This window comes from Leucopleurus acutus (genome assembly GCF_964270905.1).
Source record: "Leucopleurus acutus genome assembly, chromosome: X".
Lineage (NCBI taxonomy): Eukaryota > Metazoa > Chordata > Mammalia > Artiodactyla > Delphinidae > Leucopleurus > Leucopleurus acutus.
This window is the reverse complement of record NC_139148.1, coordinates 48,468,658-48,494,619: the sequence shown is the minus strand read 5'-3', so window position 1 is coordinate 48,494,619 and position 25,962 is coordinate 48,468,658. Positions and strand designations below refer to the sequence as shown.

General features: G+C 39.3%; 1 protein-coding gene, 1 long non-coding RNA gene and 1 pseudogene across 5 annotated transcripts in view; all 3 read right to left on the bottom strand.

Moving 5' to 3' along the window:
* The window catches only part of KLF8 (KLF transcription factor 8), a gene marked incomplete at both ends in the record, with an annotated part of 70,648 nt that extends 45,255 nt beyond the window's left edge, over positions 1–25,393 (bottom strand). For 2 of the 3 annotated variants that reach the window (XM_082864066.1, XM_082864068.1), the window contains one exon: positions 1,323–1,394. In XM_082864066.1, the coding sequence (XP_082720192.1) occupies positions 1,323–1,394 (72 nt within the window). Of the gene's footprint in view, positions 1–1,322; positions 1,395–25,327 lie in introns of those variants that run through there. The other variant, XM_082864067.1, reaches the window with a different exon arrangement.
* LOC309977759 overlaps positions 1–25,962 on the bottom strand; it is a 984,496-nt gene that overhangs the window by 930,982 nt on the left and 27,552 nt on the right. The window lies entirely within an intron of this gene.
* Positions 20,049–20,794, bottom strand: LOC309977757 (transcription factor Spi-C-like; annotated as a pseudogene). The gene has a single exon. The product of its transcript is annotated as a transcription factor Spi-C-like (transcript).

Sequence of the window (25,962 nt, the reverse complement as noted above, 5' to 3'; positions counted from 1 at the left end):
GGGTGAGATTAACGTTTAAATCATTGAATTTTGAATAAAGCAGATTACCCTCCATAATGTGGGTTGGCCTCATCCAATCACTTGAAGGCTTCAATAAACAAAGACTGATCTCCAAGGAAGAACAAATTCTTCCAACAGTCTGCCTTTGGACTAGAACTGTAAAACTTCTATGGCTCTCCAGCTCGGCAGCCTACCCCATCAGATTTTGGATACACTAGGATTCCATAATCATGTGAGCCCAATTTCTTAAAATCTTTCTCTCTCTGGGGTGTGGAGAAAAGGGAACCCTCCTACATTGTTGGTGGGAGTGTAAACTGATGCAGTCACTATGGAAAACAGTATGGAGGTTCCTCAAAAAAACTAAAAATAGAGTTGCCATATGATCCTGCAATCCCACTCCTGGGCATATATCTGGGACATAGAGAACAGACTTGTGGTTGCTAAGGGGGAGAGGGTGGGGGAGGGATGGATTGGGAGTTTGGGATTAGCAGATGGAAACTTTATATATAGAAGGAATAAACAACAAAGACTGTATAGCACAGGGAACTATATTCAGTATCCTGTGATAAACCATAATGGAAAAGAATATGAAAAAGAATGTGTATATATATATATATATATATATATATATATATATATATATGTATGTATGTATAACTGAATCACTTCGCTGTACAGTAGAAATTAATACAGCATTGTAAATCAACTATACTTCAATAAAATAAATATTTAAACATTCTTTATAGATAGGTAGATAGATATATTTGGATAGATCTATAGATATAGATATATTTTTATTTTATATGTAAAGATATATATTTATATAATATATATATTAATTATATATATAGACAGATAGATATAGATACAGTAGATAGATATAGATAAATACATATTTTATGTATATCTATAGATAGAGAGAAATTGAGAAATACACATTCTGGTGGTTCTGTTTATCTGGAGATCCCTAACACACTACCCAACAGTTATTGTGAGGATTAAATAAGACATTACATTTAGTCTTCAGCGTGCCCCAAATATGAACTAGTGCTAGATAAATGACTGCTGTTGTCTATGAAGTGTCTAATCTTGTCCCTATAGCCTTGATCCCAAAGGCTATGCTTCTTTTACGCCAGATTTACTCCCTATTTGAACCAGAAACCCAGGCATCCAGGTACCTCCTGGAAACCTCCCTTCATTCACCCCTTCTCAGCTCCCAACATGTTGTTAGAAAGAAAAATGAGCTTCAGCTCTATGACAATTACCAGATACTCAACACTATTATGGCTCAATATTAGTATCTCATTTTCTTGATAACTGACCTGTTTGAATATATGCTTTGAGCCACCTTCTGAATTAAGTTGGACCTCCAAGTTGTTTATGAGTTGATCCATATCTGGAAAAGAATCAAGGGAAAGATAATTTAAAAATAAAATCTAACCCACTATACGCATACAGTATGCCATTTACGCCTGGTTACTCCTGTTTCTATTCTATGAACATTATTTTTCAGGACTTACTAGATACTGAGAAGTCAGTATTTGGACAACACTCTAATTTACATATTCTACTCACCAAGATAGCTCTGACTGGTCCCCAGCAATACTAGCTGCCTACTCCCCTCACGTCCTGTATGCACGTGAATCTGTTTCTTCCAACCTGTCCAACTAGTACTACCTTCACAGGAATATCATCATAGCTACATAGTTTCCAGAATCCTCCCCTTCCTGGCCTAGTTCTCATTCTAAAGAGTTCCATGCTCCTGTGTGGATATTTACCCTAATGAACTTGCTTACACATCAGCGCCGAATCTCTCTAAAGAAGCATTTTATCTTCCTACTTCTCTTAAACATACAAACCAAGTGGGGTTAATATAAGCAATTTTTAATTTCCTTTTTAGATACTTTTTCCTCTTTTTTATTTTGTTTTTATTTTCTGTTTTTTAGTGTTTTTTTAATTGAAGTATAGTTCATTTACAATGTCATGTTAGTTTCAGGTGTACAGCATAGTGATTCAGTTCTCTCTCTCTATCCATATATATATATATATATATATATATATATATAGTCAACTAAAACAATACTCACAACCTAAAAGTTGAGAGTTACGCTTTATTTGGCAGGAAATTTTAGGACTTCAAGCCCAGGAGGCAGCATCTCAAGTAACCCTGAGGGAACTGCTCTGAGGAGGTGAGGGAGGAGCTAGGATATATAGGAGCTTTGCAACAAAGGGCAGGTAGTTGGAACATCAAAAGATTACTGTTAATTAAAGAAAACCAGAAATCCCAAGTTAAGGAAATGATTGTGATGGCATAGAGCAGTTGAATGAAGCCACCAAGTGTTTACTTTTTCCTCTTATGAAAGTAAACACTTGGTGGCTTCATTCAGCTGCCCTACACCATCACAATCATTTCCATCATTAGTACCTACCAGCACCTCTTCAACCAGATTTCCTTTGATTTATCTACATTCATCAGAGACGAAAACATTGGGTAAGAAAGATGAATTCATAGCTTGCTTTTGACTTAATTGGTCAGATTTCAGATTACACTGTCTCCAAGTCAATTACAATTAGTTTCCTCATTTATGACTTGGTTGCATTTCAAAAGACAGTCCATAAATCAGTTAATTGTTTTGGATGTCAACTACATTTACCCATAGAAATGTTCATTTTACAGGTCACTTCACAATATCCTTTTTAAGACCTAATGCAGTTAAAATACAGCAAATGAACAACCTGCAAGGATACAAATTATAATACAGTCACACAAAAAAGTAAAAGATAAACTTATAAATAACTCCTTTATTTATTAACTGTCAGGAATTGAGGAAACCAGTTCTAATGAGATAGGCAATAACACACAATGAATCTGCTATTGAAATTATGAGGAAAATTTCTGAGCCACAATCAAAGAATTTGGAGAATTCTGACACTCTAAAATATCTCCAATTTTATCTCAAAACACAATTTCTTTTCTTCGATCTAAGTATATGAGTAGAACTGCTCACACATACATTCATCATTCACTAAATATTTATGCATATTACTATGTGTCAGAGTTTATACTAGGCACATTGTTATCAGTTTTAGATCTGGGTCAATCAGACATGGAGAGTCAGCAAGTATAGCAGAGAGCACTGACCCGGGAGTTAGATGCCCAGGAATTATATCTTATAATCTTTGTCAAGGCATTTTTTTTCTAAGCCTCAACTTAAAATTAAAAGATTTAAAATTGTTCTCTGCAGAGTCCTAAGCCTTCTATGAAGCCTTTTTAGGGGTAGGCGTTGGGGTTAATGAAGGAAGAAGCATAGTAAGGCATAAGCACACTAGAAGTCAGATGCAGAAAACTCTAATTTCCATTAGACTGTAAGCTCTTTGAAGTCAGAGATTTTCATCTTTGATTGTTTTTTCAGTGATGTATTTCAAGGGCTTAGAATAGTGTCTGGCACATGGTAGGTGTTCAATACATTTCTGAAAGTTTTTGATGAATGACAGAAAAGGAAAATGAAGTGTGTTTTCTCAAGTACAGGAGTTGGACAAGAGTGGGAAAGAATAAAAGAAAATTAGAGAGGTTATGTATGAGAGATGTTTGAAGTGTAATTAACTGTGAAGTATGAGATGCCAGAGAGGGCAGCCTTTTCTGATTTTAAGAAGGAGGGGAGGGGACTTCCCTGGTGGTGGTTCAGTGGTTAACTTGGTTAACTTGGTGGTTCCAATGCAGGGGACGTGGGTTCAACTAAGCCTTGTTATTTCTAGCCAGGACAACTTACAAGAGCCCTCACTTACAAGAGCCCTCTTCTATGGGAACATATGTTTATGTATGACTGATTCACTTTGTTATAAAGCAGAAACTAACACACCATTGTAAAGCAATTATACCCCAATAAAGATGTTAAAAAAAAAAGAGCCCTCTTCTATCTGGTCTTCCTCAATTCCTATGGATTATGAAACAACAGGGTTGAGGAAGCAGAGTGACTTTGACAAGATGTTTAGCCCCTGTGAACCTCAGTTTCTCTACCTGCGTAGAGGTAGGGGAAATGACATTGATTTCATAGGGTAAATGTGAGGATTCTATGGATTAGTACATGTAAACTCACTTAAAATAGTTCTTGGCATATAAAAAGTTTTCAATATAATTAGCTATTGTTATCATCACCACAATTATTATTGTTGATGGCCAGAATCTCTCTTTCTCTCTGGCCCAGAAGAATAGCTCCTAGGAATCAGACAGGCTGTTTATACTCAACGTGCTTACAAACCTTCTCCACCTCCTATATTTACAATCTAAATTGTTTAGCACCACTATCAACACATTCTCAGTCTCAGTGACTGAGGGTCAGTCACCTTTGACCCTTCTCTCTCCATCTCCAGCCAATTGGTTATCAGCAGCATAAATTCTACTTCAGAAATATCTCTTAAACCTAGACCTTCAACTTGCAGCCACTTCCCCTTCTAGTCCATATATCACATTGCCTAGGGTCATATCCTGGTTCTGCAACTTCTTAACAATAAGACTTTGGGCAAGTTTTCCTTTGTTCCCTTAACTGTAAAATGGGAATAATAATAGTACCAGCTCATAGGATTTATCAATTTAATATGTGTTCAAATGTTTAAAACAGTACCTGGCACACAGGCATTGTCTGTTTCCCTTACCATAAGGTGAGCCCCACAATAGTTACCTCGTCTTGTTCTTCTCTGTATCCCTTTCTTTTAGCAGAGTACTTCCTCTATACAATGTGCTAATGTCCAGTGAATGAATGATCATGGGAATAAGAGTGGTTATTTAATGGCAAAATATTATAATATAAAATAATATTATTTAATAGCAATAATCAAGGAGTCTGAAAAATACTTTTTGTCCCACCCATATCACAAATATTTTAGTCAAATTGCACAAGGAGGATAGCTGACAATCAGGAATGTCTCAGCCATTTCTGGTTAACGTACTCTCCATAGAACAGCCAAATGGAATAGCCATTAGATAACCCAGGATAACACTTTAAATGTTGGTAAAAAATGAGTAAAGGGAAAGCTATCAGGAAGGTGTATAAGCTTCTCTTTTTTAAAAAAAAATGTTTACTTTAATATTTTGCCAGACAAAATGTAAAACAGAAGGAAATTAGGGCTTACAGAACAGTTAAAGAAAGTTCAGGGATTTTTTTAAAGGGCTTTATAAACCTTTTGCTTTTCTCTAGAGTTGGAGTTGCTATTCTAAGTGTCTGAGACTAGACAGCTGCTCAGAAACTGTGAGATAATTGGTCAGGAAATACCCAAACGGGGTTAGGGTATGTCCTGGGCCACTGAGCTGTGAATCACACAGGCAGGAGAGCTTCAGAAATGCAAGTTACCTACTTAAGATAATAACCATTATTCTGCTTGAATTGGCTTTTCAAGCCTTTGTGTCTAGAAGCTGGACTTTCTTGGACTTTCCTGGCAGTCTAGTGGTTAAGCCTCCGTGCTTCCATTGCAGGGCGGTGGTGGTGGTGGGGCCACGGGGTTCAATCCCTGGTTGGGGAACTAAGATCCCACATGCCGAGTGGCACTGCCAAAAAAACCCAGAAAAGGTCTAGAAGCTGGACTTTTTGGTCCTTCTTCTAAGGAAGGGAGTACTGGAGGAGGAAATAAAGGAGGCGAGAGCGAGGAGGACTGAGCCCTATCCACAGCAGGTCAACATCTCATATATGTAGAACCTCACAAACGATGCTTCAGGGACCATGACCATAGAAATTTCATAAGATTATACTACCTTTGTCATGTTCGAAGTTTATTTTGTTACCCACTGTTTTCCACAGTGATCTGCTTGTTTTATGAAAGTGAACAGTGCCTCCAAGGGACAGGAGCAGGTGACTGACTAGTAAGAACACATCCTACTCTTTGGCCAGCACTGAGGAGGAAAAAAGTGTCTAGGGATGAAGTGAGAAGTTAAGCCTATAAGGAGGGAAGCAGAGCAGAGTCACTGGAGCCTACAACTATCAATACAAAAGAAAACAAAGCTTTGGGAATCCTGACACTGACCTATGAAGGTACCTAGTACTTAACAAGACAGAGCATGTTGACAATACAAATAATAATCCCTCATGTGCATCTACATAGCTTTACAATAGGGAAATGGACAGCTTTCATATATCATTCCCATTTTACAGATAATGAATTTGGAGGACCAAGGTCACATATTTTAGCAGTGATGGAGTCAGAACCGGAACTCTTATCCTCTAACTCAAATTACAGTGCTCCCAAAATACTTTCTAATATCCCAAATCTGGTGAGCACCTTATTTCTAGAAAACTGCTTGCTAAAAGAAAAACAAGTTTAAGGACAACAAGTCAATTATTTTGGAAGATCTTGAGAAATCATGCACTTTCAGCCTCTGACCCATAAGAAATTCTGGAATTGCTTGAAAAATGAAAATCAATGTTTTAGGGTTTTGAGATTATAGGTATTTTTATTTTTTTTATTTTTAATTTTTATTTATTTATTTTTATTTTTTGGTATGTGGGCCTCTCACTGTCATGGCCTCTCCCATTGCGGAGCATAGGCTCCAGACGCGCAGGCTCAGCAGCCATGGCTCTCAGGCCTAGCGGCTCCGCGGCATGCGGGATCTTCCCGGACCGGGGCACGAACCCGTGTCTCCTGCATCAGCAGGTGAACTCTCAACCACTGTGCCACCAGGGAAGTCCCAGGTATTTTTAAAATAGTATTTCTTATGTCTTTTATATTAGAAAAAGGTAACTAAAGGACAACTAGATACACATATATTTTCAGACAGTTTAATTATATAACTTCCAGGGGAATAGAGAGTTTTACAATGGGTCTCTGGGAAAACCTTCAAGATTGAGGCTGACAGATACACCAGAAATACATCTACGCGTGGAACAACTCCTACAGAGCACCTACTGAACGCTGGCAGAAGACCTCAGACCTCCCAAAAGGCAAGGAACCCCCCACGTACCTGGTTAGGGCAAAAGAAAAAACTAAACAGAGACAAAAGAATAGGGACGGGTCCTGCACCAGCGGGAGAGAGCTGTGAAGGAGGAAAAGTGTCCACACACTAGGAGCCCCTTCGCGGGTGGAGACTTCGGGAGGCGGAGTGGGGGAGCTTGGGAGCCGCGGAGGAGAGCACAGCAACAGGGGTGCGGAGGGCAAAGCGGACAGATTCCAGCGCAGAGGATCGGGCCGACCGGCACTCACCAGCCGAGAGGCTTGTCTGCTCGCCCGCCGGGGCGGGCGGGACTGGGAGCTGAGGCTCCGGCTTTTGTCAGAGCGCCGGGAGAGGACTGAGGTTGGCGGCGTGAGCACAGCCTGCAGGGCGTTGGTGCGCCGCGGCTGGCCGGGAGAGAGTCTGGGGAGGGGTCTGGACCTGCCGAAGAGGCAAGAGACTTTTACGTCCCTCTTTGTTTCCTGGTGCACGAGGAGGGGGGATTGGGAACGCTGCTTGGGAGAGCTCCGGAGACGGGCGCGAGCCGCGGCTAAGAGTGCGGAGCCCAGAGACGGACATGGGACGCTAAGGCCGCCGCTGCCGCCGCCAGGAGGCCTGTGTGCGAGCGCAGGTCACTAGCCACACGCCCTTCCGGGGAGCCTGTGCAGCCCGCCGCTGCCGGGGTCCCGGGATCCGGGGACGGCTCCCCCGGGAGAGCGCACGGCGCGCCTCAGGCTGCAGCGTCACGCCGGCCTCTGCCGCTGCAGGCCCGCCCTGCACTCCGTGACCCTCCCTACCCCCCGGCCTGGGTGAGCCAGAGCCTCCGAATCAGCGGCTCCTTTAACCCCGTCCTGTCTGAGCAAAGAACAGACGCCCTCCGGCGACCTACACGCACAGGCGGGGCCAAATCCAAAGCTGAGCCCCTGGGAGCTGTGAGAACAAAGAAGAGAAAGGGAAATCTCTTCCAGCAGCCTCAGAAGCAGCGGATTAAAGCTCCACAATCAACTTGATATACCCTGCATCTGTGGAATGCCTGAATAGACAACGAATCATCCCAAATTAAGGAGCCCTGTGGATGAAAGGCTCTTGGTGCTGCAGCCAGGACTCAGTGCTGTGCCTCTGAGGTGGGAGAGCCAACTTCAGGACACTGGTCCACAAGAGGCCTCCCAGCTGCACATAATATCAAACAGCAAAAATCTCCGAGAGATCTCCATCTCAACGCCAGCACCCAGCTTCACTCAACGACCAGCAAGCTACAGTGCTGGACATCCTATGCCAAACAACTAGCAAGACAGGAACACAACCCCACCCATTAGCAGAGAGGCTGCCCAAAATCATAATAAGTCTACAGACACCCCAAAACACACCACCAGACGTGGACCTGCCCACCAGAAAGACAAGATCCAGCCTCATACACCAGAACACAGGCACTAGTACCCTCCACCAGGAAGCCTACACAACCCACTGAACCAACCTTAGCCACTGGGGACAGACTCAAAAAACAACAGGAACTACGAACCTTCAGCCTGCAAAAAAAAAAAAAAAAAAAGGAGACCCCAAACACAGTAAGATAAGCAAAATGAAAAGACAGAAAAACACACAGCAGATGAAGGAGCAAGATAAAAACCCACCAGACCTAACAAATGAAGAGGAAATAGGCAGTCTACCTGAAAAAGAATTCAGAATAATGATAGTAAGGTTGATCCGAAATCTTGGAGATAGAATGGACAATAGAATGGACAAAATGCAAGAATCACTTAACAAGGACCTAGAAGAACTAAAGATGAAACAAGCAACGATGAACAACACAATAAATGAAATTAAAAGTACTCTAGATGGGATCAATAGCAGAATAACTGAGGCAGAAGAACGGATAAGTGACCTGGAAGATAAAATAGTGGAAATAACTACTGCAGAGCAGAATAAAGAAAAAAGAATGAAAAGAACTGAGGACAGTCTCAGAGACCTCTGGGACAACATTAAACGCACCAACATTCGAATTATAGGGGTTCCAGAAGAAGAAGAGAAAAAGAAAGGGACTGAGAAAATATTTGAAGAGATTATAGTTGAAAACTTCCCTAATATGGGAAAGGAAATAGTTAATCAAGTCCAGGAAGCACAGAGAGTCCCATACAGGATAAATCCAAGGAGAAATATGCCAAGACACATATTAATCAAACTGTCAAAAATTAAATACAAAGAAAACATATTAAAAGCAGCAAGGGAAAAACAACAAATAACACACAAGGGAATCCCCATAAGGTTAACAGCTGATCTTTCAGCAGAAACTCTGCAAGCCAGAAGGGAGTGGCAGGACATATTGAAAGTGTTGAAGGAGAAAAACCTGCAACCAAGATTACTCTACCCAGCAAGGATCTCATTCAGATTTGATGGAGAAATTAAAACCTTTACAGACAAGCAAAAGCTGAGAGAGTTCAGCACCACCAAACCAGCTCTACAACAACTGCTAAAGGAACTTCTCTAGGCAAGAAACACAAAAGAAGGAAAGGACCTACAATAACAAACCCAAAACAATGAAGAAAATGGGAATAGGAACACACATATCGATAATTACCTTAAATGTAAATGGACTAAATGCTCCCACCAAAAGACACAGATTGGCTGAATGGATACAAAAACAAGACCCATATATTTGCTGTCTACAAGAGACCCACTTCAGACCTAGAGACACATACAGACTGAAAGTAAGGGGATGGAAAAAGGTATTTCATGCAAGTGGAAACCAAAAGAAAGCTGGAGTAGCAATTCTCATATCAGACAAAATAGACTTTAAAACAAAGACTATTAGAAGAGACAAAGAAGGACACTACATAATGATCAAGGGATCAATCCAAGAGGAAGATATAACAATTGTAAATATTTATGCACCCAACATAGGTGCACCTCAATACATAAGGCAAATACTGACAACCATAAAAGGGGAAATCGACAGTAACACATTCATAGTAGGGGACTTTAACACCCCACTTTCACCAATGGACAGATCATCCAAAATGAAAATAAATAAGGAAACACAAGCTTTAAATGATACATTAAACGAGATGGAGTTAATTGATATTTATAGGACATTCCATCCAAAAACAACAGAATACACATTTTTCTCAAGTGCTCATGGAACATTCTCCAGGATAGATCATATCTTGGGTCACAAATCAAGCCTTGGTAAATTTAAGAAAATTGAAATTGTATCAAGTATCTTTTCTGACCACAACGCCATGAGACTAGATATCAATTACAGGAAAAGATCTGTAAAAAATACAAACACATGGAGGCTAAACAATACACTACTTAATAATGACGATATCACTGAAGAAATCAAAGAGGAAATCAAAAAATACCTAGAAACAAATGACAATGGAGACACAACGACCCAAAACCTGTGGGATGCAGCAAAAGCAGTTCTAAGGGGGAAGTTTATAGCAATACAAGCCCACCTTAAGAAGCAGGAAGCATCTCGAATAAATAACCTAACCTTGCACCTCAAGCAATTAGAGAAAGAAGAACAAAAAAACCCCAAAGCTAGCAGAAGGAAAGAAATCATAAAAATCAGATCAGAAATAAATGAAAAAGAAATGAAGGAAACAATAGCAAAGATCAATAAAACTAAAAGCTGGTTCTTTGAGAAGATAAACAAAATAGATAAACCACTAGCCAGACTCATCAAGAAAAAAAGGGAGAAGACCCAAATCAATAGAATTAGAAATGAAAAAGGAGAGGTAACAACTGACACTGCAGAAATAAAAGAGATCATGAGAGATTACTGTAAGCAACTCTATGCCAATAAAATGGACAATCTGGAAGAAATGGACAAATTCTTAGAAAGGCACAACCTACCAAGACTGAATCAGGAAGAAATAGAAAATATGAACAGACCAATCACAAGCACTGAAATTGAAACTGTGATTAAAAACCTTCCAACAAAGAAAAGCCCAGGACCAGATGGCTTCACAGGCGAATTCTATCAAACATTTAGAGAAGAGCTAACACCTATCCTTCTCAAACTCTTCCAAAATATAGCAGAGGGAGGAACACTCCCAAACTCCTTCTACGAGGCCACCATCACCTTGATACCAAAACCAGACAAGGATGTCACAAAGAAAGAAAACTACAGGCCAATATCACTGATGAACATAGATGCAAAAATCCTCAACAAAATACTAGCAAACAGAATCCAACAGCACATTAAAAAGATCATACACCATGATCAAGTGGGGTTTATTCCAGGAATGCAAGGATTCTTCAATATACGCAAATCTATCAATGTGATAAACCATATTAACAAACTGAAGGAGAAAAACCATATGATCATCTCAATAGATGCAGAGAAAGCTTTTGACAATATTCAACACCCATTTATGATAAAAACCCTGCAGAAAGTAGGCATAGAGGGAACTTTCCTCAACATAATAAAGGCCATATATGACAAGCCCACAGCAAACATCATCCTCAATGGTGAAAAACTGAAAGCATTTCCACTAAGATCAGGAACAAGACAAGGTTGCCCACTCTCACCACTCTTATTCAACATAGTTTTGGAAGTTTTAGCCACAGCAATCAGAGAAGAAAAGGAAATAAAAGGAATCCAAATCGGAAAAGAAGAAGTAAAGCTGTCACTATTTGCAGATGACATGATCCTATACATAGAGAACCCTAAAGATGCTACCAGAAAACTACTAGAACTAATCAATGAATTTGGTAAAGTGGCAGGATACAAAATTAATGCACAGAAATCTCTGGCATTCCTATATACTAATGATGAAAAATCTGAAAGTGAAATCAAGAAAACACTCCCATTTACCATTGCAACAAAAAGAATAAAATATCTAGGAATAAACCTACCTAAGGAGACAAAAGATCTGTATGCAGAAAATTATAAGACACTGATGAAAGAAATTAAAGATGATACAAATAGATGGAGAGATATACCATGTTCTTGGATTGGAAGAATCAACATTGTGAAAATGACTCTACTACCCAAAGCAATCTATAGATTCAATGCAATCCCTATCAAACTACCACTGGCATTTTTCACAGAACTAGAACAAAAAATTTTGCAATTTGTATGGAAACACAAAAGACCCCGAATAGCCAAAGCAATCTTGAGAACGAAAGAAGGAACTGGAGGAATCAGGCTCCCAGACTTCAGACTATACTACAAAGCTACAGTTATCAAGACGGTATGGTACTGGCACAAAAACAGAAAGATAGATCAATGGAACAGGATAGAAAGCCCAGAGATAAACCCACGCACATATGGTCACCTTATCTTTGACAAAGGAGGCAGAAATGTACAGTGGAGAAAGGACAGCCTATTCAATAAGTGGTGCTGGGAAAACTGGACAGCTACCTGTAAAAGTATGAAATTAGATCACTCCTTAACACCGTACACAAAAATAAGCTCAAAATGGATTAAAGACCTAAATGTAAGGCCAGAAACTATCAAACTCTTAGAGGAAAACATAGGCAGAACACTCTATGACATAAATCACAGCAAGGTCCTTTTTGACCCACCTCCTAGAGAAATGGAAATAAAAACAAGAGTAAACAAATGGGACCTAATGAAACTTAAAAGCTTTTGCGCAGCAAAGGAAACCATAAAGAAGACCAAAAGACAACCCTCAGAATGGGAGAAAATATTTGCAAATGAAGCAACTGACAAAGGATTGATCTCCAAAATTTATAAGCAGCTCATGCAGCTTAATAACAAAAAAACAAACAACCCAATCCAAAAATGGGCAGAAGACCTAAATAGACATTTCTCCAAAGAAGATATACAGACTGCCAACAAACACATGAAAGAATGCTCAACATCACTAATCATGAGAGAAATGCAAATCAAAACTACAATGAGATATCATCTCACACCAGTCAGAATGGCCATCATCAAAAAATCTAGAAACAATAAATGCTGGAGAGGGTGTGGAGAAAAGGGAACCCTCTTACACTGTTGGTGGGAATGTAAATTGATACAGCCACTGTGGAGAACAGTATGGAGGTTCCTTAAAAAGCTACAAATAGAACTACCATATGACCCAGCAATCCCACTACTGGGCATATACCCTGAGAAAACCATAATTCAAAAAGAGTCATGTACCAAAATGTTCATTGCAGCTCTATTTACAATAGCCCGGAGATGGAAACAACCTAAGTGTCCATCATCGGATGAATGGATAAAGAAGATGTGGCACATATATACAATGGAATATTACTCAGCCATAAAAAGAAACGAAATTGAGCTATTTGTAATGAGGTGGATAGACCTAGAGTCTGTCATACAGAGTGAAGTAAGTCAGAAAGAGAGAGACAAATACCGTATGCTAACACATATATATGGAATTTAAAAAAAAATGTCATGAAAAACCTAGGGGTGAAACAGGAATAAAGACACAGACTTACTAGAGAATGGACTTGAGGCTATGGGGAGGGGGAAGGGTAAACGGTGACAAAGCGATAAAGAGGCATGGACATATATACACTACCAAACGTAAGGTAGATAGCTAGTGGGAAGCAGCTGCATAGCACAGGGAGATCAGCTTGGTGCTTTGTGACTGCCTGGAGGGGTGGGATGGGGAGGGTGGGAGGGAGGGAGACGCAGGCGGGGGGAGATATGGGAATATATGTATATATATGACTGATTCATTTTGTTGTGAAGCTGAAACTAACATACCATTGTAAAGCAATTATACTCCAATAAAGATGTTAAAAAAAAAAAAGATTGAGGCTACTCTGAGCATGACATTAACAATAGAACGGTGATAAAAGAACAATAATTACCAACAGTCACTGAGTACTTACTATGTGCTAGGTACAGTGTGGCTAAAAGAACAAATACTTATATTAGCTCATTTAATCCTCATAATTCTAGGAATGGGCACATTATTTCCCCATTTTTAAAATGAGGAAACTGAGACAGAGAGATGAGGTAGCTTATCCCCAAATCACCCAGCTAGTAAATGGTAGAACTGAGATATGAACCTCAGCAGTCTAGAGCTATAATGAAGCTATAATGCTCCATGACCTGGGTGCCAGTGAGATCTCCCAACCTCTGCTTGAAGATTACATAATGGGGGGGGGTAAATGGTTGCTAGAAAAATAAATACTTAATAAAAGGGGATTGCAAGATCCTCCATTTTCTCTCATTTCTTCCAAACAGGGTCATACCTATCACCATAGGAACGACTGGACAACCCAAACTCAAAGAATCTCCACTTGTGGCATCTCAGCAGGTAGCTCACTATGAGTTTTCTATTCAAGAGACTCAACATACACAAAATATGGAGGGTGTCTGAGGTACTTAGTCCAAAGTATAGGAATCACCACCAGAGCAGGTACTCAGAAGTGGCTCCAAGACAAGAAATGCCTGCAGCTTGTTTTCTCAGCTTTCCTGAGCGAGATTTCAGTAGGGGCAACTGAAATGTTTAAAAAAAACAACAACATGAATTTAAGAGGAAATAACATATTACCACAAAAAAACTGAAGACTGACAGCACATACCACGTGAAAGAAAGAAACAGTATTGCATCATTACTACAATAGCCAGCTAAGCTTGAAGCAGTGAAGTAATGTGAGGTAATAAAAAGATAAGGTGATAAGAAACACCAGAAAAGAGCTGTATGACTTTGGGCAAGCCATTTGACTTTTCCATGCCTCAGTTTTCTCATCTGCAAAATAGAGATATATCAGTTTGGCCCTACCCCTCAGAGGGTTGTTATGAAGACCATCGTGATAACACATATAAAATTTCTTTATAAGGTGTAAATGTGAAATCTCCATATAAGTTTTTAGGAATACTTTTGTCAGAAAATCCAAAACTAAAGTACATAAAAATATGTACAATACATACAGTCACATTTTAAAGATCCAAACCACTCACAATAACAATACCTAATCTTATGAATTTTTATATGTTTATCTCCATTCTCACATGAGTTCATGATCTACAGGATCACCTGCAAGCCTTCCAGTGCTTTCAGCCACTTTCATTCCCCCCAGATGCTGATGTTAAGCTCCACTTTCTTTTCCACAGAGAAACCCAAATATGCATGAAAGAAAAATCACCCTGGAATGTGCTAGAGATTAAGATTCTTGATTCTGGAAAAGAAGAAAGCTAAAGGGAATTATTATAAATGTCTAAAACTAGTGGATTTGAGGTTCAATGAACTCCAGGCCTGAGTTTTAGTTCTAGTTTAATTACCAAATTGTTGAATAACTTTGGACAAGTCCCATCACTTAATACAGACAGTAGAAATAATTCTTGCTCACAAGGTCACTGTGAACCTCACAGGATCATTGAGAGGATCAACTGAAAGAACAGATTTTAAAGTATTGTATAAATTAACCTCAGATTTCTAGAACTAGTTCCGTTGTCTTCCATCAAACAGGTAAATTTATTTTTTAAAAATAATCTTACATGCAAGAAACTGATAGAACTTATGTGAAAAGTGCTATAGTTAAAGAAAGCAGCATGAACAATGGGAAAATCTTTTACCTAGGAGCTGGAGACCTGGGTTCTAGTTCACTGTTATCTAGGAATGTCATTTTGAGTAAACTACTTAGCCCTTTTCAGATCTCTTCCATAATACTCTATGATATACGACAGAGGACATCTATGAAAGAGCTATAGTTTTCCAAGTTTCTGCTTAATCTGTGAAGCTGATATCAAGAAAGACAATTAATTTCTCCACAAACCATTAGGCAAAATTGAGTTCACTCCTACAGCATTAAAAAAAACTTTTTATTTTGTATGATCACAAATGTGGACAAAAGTAAAGATGAATCCCATGTACCTGTTCCCACCTATTCCCAGTTTCAGTGATTTTCAGCTCATGGAAAATCTTGTTTCATTTGTACTCCCAACTCACTCCTCCACCTCAATGGCTACTTTTAGGCAAATCCCAGATATCATTTCATTCCCATGGCATTTCCAAAGGGACATATTTAATTTTCACAATCTCTGTGAGGTAGGTACTACTGTTGATTCCATTATGCACATGAATAAATACAGACTCAGAAAAATTAAGTAATCTCAAGGTCACATAGCTGGTAAATTACTGGGATTTGAATCCAGGGATGATGTCTGATAGCAACACTCTTTTTCTCCCTTAAAGTAATTGCTACTATCCTGCACTTTGAAATAGTTTGATGATGTTGAAAATAATAATACTGGATATTTTTTATACATTAACAGTATGCTCTACTATTGAACATCTGAAAAGAATATTAAAAGATTCCCACTAACTGTGATGTTAATCATCAGACAAAACCTCTAGGAATACAGAGCTCCAGCTTGGCACTGAGGCATTGGTTTAGAAAAAGGACAAAAAGCCACAGCAATACAAGCTCACTGCTCTGCACCATCATGTAAAATCTCATGCAATCCACTTCATTACTTTATACTATTGTTTCATGCAACAGTCTCCTCCAACAAATTAAACATGGTGCCACTCCAGCAACCAAAAAGAATGTACAACACAGTGGTCTTTGCCCATGCTTAGTACAGTGCTTAAGGGCAGAGACTTTCTCTTTTGAATGGTCTCTCCACTCACTGCCTGAGCTACCTGACTCAAGAGCACCAAGTCTTATAAGAATCCTGGACCATCTCAATTTATAGGACCTACAGAGGTCATGTAAATGAAGGTACCAATAACAATAATCATTATTGTTATTTTCAAGGCTCCATATTGATTCTAGAATCTCGCTACAAAAAACTGGAGGAGCTATATTGTACATATTTATCAGAACTAGTTTTTTAAAAAAGAAAATGAATAGATTCATATCACACATTCTTATTCTAATTGAAGATGAAACAGCTAAATCATTGACAGCACAGAAAGAGACAACAGAGCTGGAATAATCATCCTCAAATAAATAAAAGTTAAGTCTCTCTTCAGTATTGTGAAGACCTTTCTGAGGATATTGTACCTTGTTTGTGTTTGTATTTCAACGGAAATGAAATGGAAGAGAATTGCAGAAAAGAATGAAAGAAACTCTAGAGAAATAAATGAAAATTTTTTTAAAAGAAAAAACATGGAGCTAGGTCAAGGAATTTGGATGGTTACATTTGGAAAAAAGGAAGTAAGGGAAAGGAAGGCTGTCCTGATAATTGCCTTCAAAGGCACATGTTAGGTATTAGGAGAAAACAGAACTGCTATATTATTATTGGAGATTACAGTTGACTTAAAGAGGAACTTACTGATGATAACCAAGTCTTTATAGATAACTTATTAAACAGCCAACGCTGTAGTAGATACTGTGTGTATATATACAAGAGGGGGAGCAGATAGTACCAAGCTTCCACCTGGTCTCTACATTCTGGGAGTTTTGCAGTGTAGGTCAGATAGAGAAAATTGGCAGCCCACTGCAGATGCTGGCCTGGTTCTCACTGTGATGTTAAAAAAATAAAATCAAATTAGCTGATAATCTTTTATTTTCCCTCACCCTTATATTTATTTATTTATTTATTTTTAATTTTTTTATTGAAATATAGTTGATTTACAATGTGTTAGTTTCAGGTGTACAGCAAACTAATTCAGTTATATATATATATTATATATATATTCTTTATATATATATATATATATATTCTTTTCTCTTTTATTACATTCTCCTTTAAAAGCAGATTTCTTTTTTAAAAAACTCCATTTCTTGGGACCTCCCTGGTGGCCCAGTGGTTAATAATCTACTTTCCAATGCAGGGGACATGGGTAAGATCCCTGGTCAGGGAACTAAGATCCCACATGCCTCAGGGCAACTAAGCCCACACGCTCTAGAGCCCATGCGCCACAACTAGAGAGCCCACGTGCCACAGCTACTGAGCCCTCGTGCTCTGGAGCCTGTGCGCTGCAACTACTGAGCCCATGTGCCACAACTAGAGAGAAGCCCACACACCGCAACTAAGAGCCTGCACACCAAAACGAAAGATCCCGCATGCCACAACTAAGACCCGACACAGCCAAATAAATAAATAAATATTTTTTAAAAAATTCCATTTCTTGCTTTTCTGAAAAAGTTGAGAGATCTTACAACATGGAATCTACATTGGCACAAGAGAAAAATTACCTGGAGTTGATAAATGGCTGCCCCCTTTATACAGGACATGCTTCTGTCATTTTATTGGGCCCTGTAGAGATCTGAGCTGCCAAGTCTATGTAGTGAGATATAACTATGCATAAAACAATAACAACTAAATATTACAAGATAATAGATGCTAAAGTGATTAATTATGATTTGAAGCTAGGAACACTAATTACAAGAGGAGATAACTGAAAGTAGAATAGTCAGAAAAAATTCCAAAGAAATGGTCTGTGGTGAGGTCAGCCTTGAGGAACTAAGCTTGGTCAAGAAGAGACAGAAAGGAAATCCAGAAGAGAGGAAGAGTAGACTATACACTCTGTGAAGGCAAGGGTCCCATCTAAATTGTTCACTACTCTAACCCCAGCTTCTAGCATAATGCCTGGAACTTTGTAGGCACCCAGTAAATGATTGTGGAGCAAAGGAAAGTGGCATAATTTTTAAAATGTGTTTTAGAGAACATATTCAGGTAGTGGTCTACAGAATAGAGAAGGCCAAAGAACCAAGGTAGAACTAGAAACTTTTGGAATACTTTATGTGTATCATGGTAAGAGCTTACATAGGTGTCACAAACTCAATACCTAGAGGGGTCAGGCAGGTTAAGATCACCTAGGCCAGATTGGAAATATGGTGAACTGAGAACACATGTCCTGTCTAAAAGGGAAAGGAGGAAGCAGTTCACCAACTCCAGGCAATTGTTGACAAGAGGGAATATGGGTTGGTATCTTCTGATTATTTAAGAGAAGCTGGAATTCTAGAGTTTTAAGTAAAGTATGATTTTTAATTTTTTTTTAAGTTTTTACTTTTTATTTATTTATTTTATAGAAATATAGTTGATTTACAATATTAGTTTCAGATGTACAATATTATATTAGTTTTAGGTGTACTACATAGTGATTCAATATTTTTCTAGATTATACTCTATTCAAAACTATTATAAAATATTGGCTATATTCCTTGTGCTGTACATTACATACTTGTATCTTATTTATTTTATACATAGTAGTCTGTACCATTTAATCCTCCACCCCTATCTTGCCCTCTCCCTCCTTCCTTCCCCTCACTGGTAACTAATTTGTTCTCTATATCTTTAAGCCTGTTTCTATTTTGTTATATTCGTTTGTTTCAATTTTTAGATTCCACATATAAATGATAACATACAGTATTTGTCTTTCTCTCCCTGACTTATTTCACTAAGCATAATACCCTCCAGGTCCATCCATGTTGTTGCAAATGACAAAATTTCACTCTTTTTTATGGCTGCGTAGTACTCCATTGTGTACATATACCACGTCTTCTTTATCCATTCATCTGTTGGTGGACACTTAGGTTGCTTCCATACCTTGGCTATTATAAATAATGCTGCTATGGGAGTTCCCTGGTAGTCTAGTGGTTAGGATTCTGCGCTTTCATTGCAGAGACCTGGGTTCAATCCCTGGTTGGGGAACTGAGATCCTGCAAGCTGAGCAGTGTGGCCAAAAAAAAAATGCAGCTGTGAACATTGGGGTGCATATATCTTTTAAAATTAGTGTTTTCATTTTCTTTGGATGTATACCCAGGAGTGGAATTGCTGGATCATATAGTAGTTCTAGTTTTAGTCACTGAAATTTTTAAAGCCATGAATGTAATTTAGCAGGAACACTATCACAGGCAATCATTTTTTGTTTTGTTGCAAAAGCTGTTGGATACATGTTAGAATGATTTTTTTTGTCTGTGTGTATGACAGGAAAATAATGTTTACATCAATATGTAAATCAAAGCCTCTCCACTAGCATTATTAATCTAGAAGGAAGTATTACATAGACAATAGTAAAAGGAAGGACATTTAGTCTATATTTTCAAATGGGACTTGATCATTTTAAAGTTGTTCACTGGCAAAATTTTTCACCAAGTTAGTATAGATTATATGCTACTTCATAAAAGATAGCAATAATTAAGTTTGGGTTTTTTTGTTTTGTTTTTCAGTATTTGCTTTCAGAGAAAAATCCTAAAACTTGTAGGGATTTCTGATGCCAGAAAATTTTGATATATAAGAGTATATTTAGCAATCAGGGTGACTTAGATCATGGCAAGTGGCGAATGTATAATTATAATATGCATTCCAGTTATTTAAACTGAGGTATCCTTGATCAGGTTGAACGTACTGTGAGTAGAAGATCTCTTCTTCCAAGAAATGAGATGGAGACAGTCTTTGGAGAATGGCCTTACTGAATTGGTAAGTTAACTTTATCCGGATTTTGATGACTTCCCCACTTCTTCCATAATTCCTCAGTGCTCTGGCCATTTTCTGGTAAGTCATGGTCTTCTGGTTGCCTTTTCTTTTCCCCCAAATTTGGGCAAGTTTTTCTTTGTTTTTTGATACAAACTGAAAGATGCCTTTGGTTTGATCTATCCATTGAATACAAGACCCATCTCGGGATTACACAGGGATTCATGAAGGTATTCAAATAGTCAGAGCTTCTTCCTGCCTTTTCCTCCCTTTTGCTGGAGAAGAGTAGGTTGCACCAGCTGGTTTTCAGGGATGTTCTACAGAAACTGATGAATATTTCTTTCAAAATAGAGGTCCACAGCACTGTTTATTACTGTTCTCCAATTGTAGACCGGTTCCTCTGTGGGCAGCACACCATAGCTGTTGGAATTTCCTCTGACATGAGAACAGTGGTTGATGAAAGCCAGGTAATTTTTGTAATCTGAGGAGTACTGAAGATCACCAGTTGAATGTTGCCTCAGTACTTCAAAAGCATCTTCAAATGCTTGATCCAGCTTGTCTTGTTCAAAACAAGCCATGCTTCATTAATAAATTGACAATTCTGTCAATCTGAGGCCAATCTAACATTTAGGTATACTCCAGGTGGAAATAACTTTCCCCTCTGAAGCGCAGGTTGACAACACCCTTCAAAGTATGATTTTTCAAATGTTGGCAATCAACCATTTTTTAAAAGTGTGGGTCTGGGCAAATTGACCTACTGCTACAGACTGAATTGTGTCTCTCCCCAAATTCATATGTTGAGCTCCCAACCCCCAGTGTGACTGTATTTGGAGATAAGGTTTTTATGGAAGTAATTAAGGTTAAATGAGGTCATAAGGGTAGGGTCTTCCTCCAATGGGATTAGTGTCCTTATAAGAAGAGACATCAGGGAGCTCACTCTCTTTCTCCAGGAGCACAAAGAGGTCATATGAGCACACAGGGAGAAGGCTGCCATCTGAAAGCCAGGAAGAGGGCCCTCACCAGAGCCTGATCATGCTGGTACCCTGATCTTTGACTTCCAGCCCCCAGAACTGTAAGAAAATAAATTTCTGTTGTTTAAGTGACCCAGTCTATATAGTGTTTTGTTATGGCAGCCCTAGCAGACTAATACACATACTTATAAAGTTTTTATTGTTATTACAAACAACACTGCAAAAGTTTGTAAATATCTTAAATGGCATTCAATAGAAAACTGTTTAAATAAATTGTGGCTCATCCATGTAGTGAGAAACTATGCAGTCACACAAGAGAATGAGATATTTATTTACATACAAATATGGAAAGGTCTCCAAAGTATATTTTTAAGTAGACAAAGCAAGGTGTAGAACAATATGCAGAGAGTGTTACTATCCGTGTATAAAAGGAAAGGGGGAGAAAAAATACTCATTTGTTTGATATGCATAAAATGCCTGTGGAAGGGGCTTCTCTGGTGGCGCAGTGGTTGAGAGTCTACCTGCTGATGCAGGGGACACGGGTTCGTGCCCCGGTCCAGGAAGATCCCACATGCCACGGAGTGGCTGGGCCCGTGGGCCATGGCCACTGAGCCTGCACGTCCGGAGCCTGTGCTCCGCAACGGGAGAGGCCACAACAGTGAGAGGCCCACATACCGCAAAAAAAAAAAAAGTCTGTGGAAGAATTTCCAATAAACAGATAACTTTAGTTGCCTGAGGCAACTAGGGGACAAGACTAGGAGGGAGACTCTTCATTGTATATCACTTTGTATATTTCAAATTTTGAGGGATGTATAATGCATTATTAATTTAAAATTCATTTTTAAATGAAAGTTTTATCAATTTAGGGGGAACAAAACACATGCGTAGGCTGTATTTGGTCTGTAGGCTAATTGGTTATACCTCTGGACTAAATTAAAGTGGTGGTAATTAGAATAAAAAGAAAGGAACTGATGCCAGATACAAAGGGAAAAATACAGACTTTTAAATCCAGCTTGCTGTCTCACTGAATTACCTTCCTTTTTTCTAAAAACCAAACAATGTTTAAATAAAATAAACTACTCTAAGTAACAAAATGATGAGACCCTCCACTTAAGAAATAAGTATTAGAAGTTAGGTACAGAGTCCAATGTTTTACTTACATTATTTATAATCACAAATACTGTATTATTTTAGATGTGAGAAAACTGAGGCTAGATGATAAAGCTGAGTTGGGGACAATAAATACAACAAAAACCCAACTTCAGGTATACAACCTGAATTGAACACATTATTATATGAGAATCAGAAAGTACATCAGACAAGGGTTCACATCATCTTTGGATAAACTAATGAACCTGATATGACAATGTTATTCATTCACACTCTACTTAGTAATGAGATGACAACTGTACTAGATGATCATCTAGGTCAATCATCCCAATCAAGTTTTCCTTCACTGACAAAAACATGACATTTTGGAGCTAAATCTTAGAAGATCATCTATAATATATGTACCCCGTGTTTACATGGGAAAGTTAATTGGGTAAGTACTTTGAAGATACAATCATAGTAATATCCTCAAGCACCTTTCTGTCTAGAAATGGGGTAAGGGCTTAGATATGTACAGAAATGACCAAAATACAGGGAAGAGAGTTGTGTAGGTTCCAGATAATGTGGGTAAAGTGATACGGAAACTCAAAAGAGTTTATTTCTATATGCAAGGATCAGGTAAATTTTCATACAAATGGCATTTGATTTGGGATTAATAATGAGAGGAATATTATAAATACTGTTTTAAGGAAAAAATCATAAAAACAAGTACATTACAAAGCAGTTCACTTATAAGTATCCACTGAGCAGAACAGACAGTGATGTACAATTTCTAAGGAATAGCTGAGGAGATAAGGAAAGCTTTATGTGGGGACTAAGGACTAAAATAGGACTTGAAGGAAGATTGAGGTTTAAATGGGAGGGTGGGCAAAAAGAAGTCATTTAAGATGGAGGAATAGAAAATGAGTTTTTAACAATTTTATCAGTGCCTGACACAGTATGCCAACACATATTTGCTAAATGAATTATATATCCAAAGGCAATCTTATTATTCATCAGTGTAAGTGAGACAATAAACTAGAACTGACTCAAGGCGAGGGTGAATATATAAATGTGTTACATAATAATAATGCCCCTGCCAGAATGAGAAAAGGTTGATCTCCCTCACCACCAGATACACACAATCTGGAGAGATGAAAGATGACTAGACTAGGCTTGGTGACTTGGTTATTGGAATTCAATTAACTGAACCAACAAGGGCCCCATTTCAGAAATGCATATACTAGGATGATAGGGGTTGGGGGGAGTTGAAGCAATGGTGGTGGTAATCTAGTTCATGTTTTTTCCCCAGTTTTCTTTCGAATGTATCCTGAAAGCCCTAATGAGAGGTACCTATGGCTCCCCAGAGCTCTGAAAATAGAGCCATTAACTAGTCCGGTCTTGAGGATGGACTAGATTCACCTATCACTTTTACTTTTGAGTTTATATTTCTTCCCTTCCTATGTTTTCTGCCTGTCTGCCCCCCAAACCAACCTGAAGACACTGTTCCCAGCCCATTCTCTGTGTTCCCAACAGTCACCAAAAATTAAAAACCTTCATATATAAGGGTGCCCCCCAAAAATCTGAAGAATGGGATGAGGTCATTTGTAAGTCACTGATTTCTGTTGTCCAAAGGTCCTGTTGGTTATATCATCCTAGTTAAGTTGTCCAAAGAATGAGGGGAAAGGCAGGCTAGTGTCCCTTTCTCTCAGAGGTGCTAAAGTCCAGTGGGAACAATGTTAAACCAGTAGCAAGCAAAACCTATGTTCTAGCTTCAGACTTTGGGCAAGCTAATTCAATATTCCAAGGTCTCCTTTCACCCCCTGGAAGGTGTTTTAAGGACAGCAAAACACTAATTCTATCAGCGGTGCTCCAAAGAAAGAGTCTCAAACAGAGCAGGAAAAGGAAGTGAAACTAAGATATACATGGAGTGGCAGCCTCTGTCACATACACTAAGGTATTTAATCTACCCAAATATCTTTAAGATTATTACTCCACATTCTCTAGTAGAGAAAAGCAATGCCTAGGATCACACGGCTAGTAAGTGGTGGCATTAGGATTTCAAAGCAGATCTGCCTGTTACCCCAACCATCATAGTCTCCATCAGCTTCAAATTCAAATTTGGAGATTATTCTCTTTGCCTAGTTATTATCACATTGAGTGCCATCAGACTGCTGCTTAATAAACGCTTTTCTTTACAATGTAGACAGAACAAAAGGAAATAAAGGATCGTTCCCTTGACCATCTGTTTGTATTTATTTTTCCAAAGAATAAGTTTTATTTATTTTGTGATTTATTTTCCCCCAAATTCTTAGAGTTAAACATAAAAAGCCCACAAAAAGGCAGCTCTTCTAAGTGACCATTGCAAATCGATACTCTCCAGCATTCCCAGCAATTCGGCCCAATCTTCCACCTACACAGACAAACCAACCGCCTTAGCCACGTTTTAAAGAGCCAGGGCAGGGCCTATGCTTTCTCCTCCAACCATGCCCAGCCCCTCCTTAAAGAGCCGGCACGCCCAAAGCAGCTCCTCCCTGGCGGCTGCCTTCAGGGCCTCGCCTTTCAATAGCCTCGGCTCAAACATTGAGCCCCTGCTCTTCTTCCTTTTAGAAGCATATCTAGGTACCTGCTACTATTTAGGGGGGTTACCTTGGAACGTTGGCCTTCCGAATCCCGTTCTCTCTGGTAGCAACTTTGGCTGTGTGGGGTTAAGTCAAGACAAACCTTACCCCTGAAGGAAAAATGAAAGCACCAAACCAGGGCGGATTAAATTAAACAAATCCATCCATTCGTGCCCCTCTTCATTTCTCCTACGAGGATCCCCAAAGTACTCCTCCCATTCCGAACCCCCCTTTGCTCAGCCCTTTAGCAAAGTCATTTTCCCTTGAGTTTCATTTAATTCCACATAATGTTTGTACCCTTCTCTCCCCACCGCCCCCGCCGCACTCCCTCTACTAAAACCTATAGAAGTGAGGAGTGGGGGTGGGATGGGGGATAGAATCTAGAGGGAGGAGATGGGATTGGGTGGGTTCTAATTCCGGAGTCACTTACCGCCCATGTCACTAGCTGGAGACTCCTGAAGTGTCCGGAGCTCATGCGGTCCTCTGAGAGGCTCATACTCCTGATCGCAAGACAGCTGTTTCCCTCACACCCGCCCCTGTCTGACAGCGCGCCAGGCGGCTCGCTCTTGCCTTCTCTTTCTCGGCCCCCCACCTCCTCTTTTTCTCCTGGCTGGAAATGAGGAGGAGGGCCAGAGCCGACAGAGTCGATTCAGACCCAGCTGGACCACCCTCGAAACAAGGGAAACAAAGCTCTCAAGCATCCAACCCCAAATTGGGGAGCCAGAAAAACCGACTTCCTAAAAAGAATCTTCCCCTTGCTGCAATGCTCTTTTAGCTCTTTTCCTCGGCTAAAAATAAAGTGGGTTCGCTGGGCCCAAATGGCCAAGGTTGAGGATCCTCCGTTCCCCTTTCACCTCTACCAATTCAGTTCCGGCCAAACCCACTCTCCACCCATCCTCTGAACTCCACACACCCTTGAGGAGAGTGCCGGGGCTAAGAGCTAAGAAAACCAGCCCAAACCCCAAAGCACTACTTGAATACAAAGTTGAGGCGGAGGACTCCTTCAAGACAGGAACCCAGGAGAATATACCACAAAAGGATCCCTTTACTGCCGTTGTTGCTGCT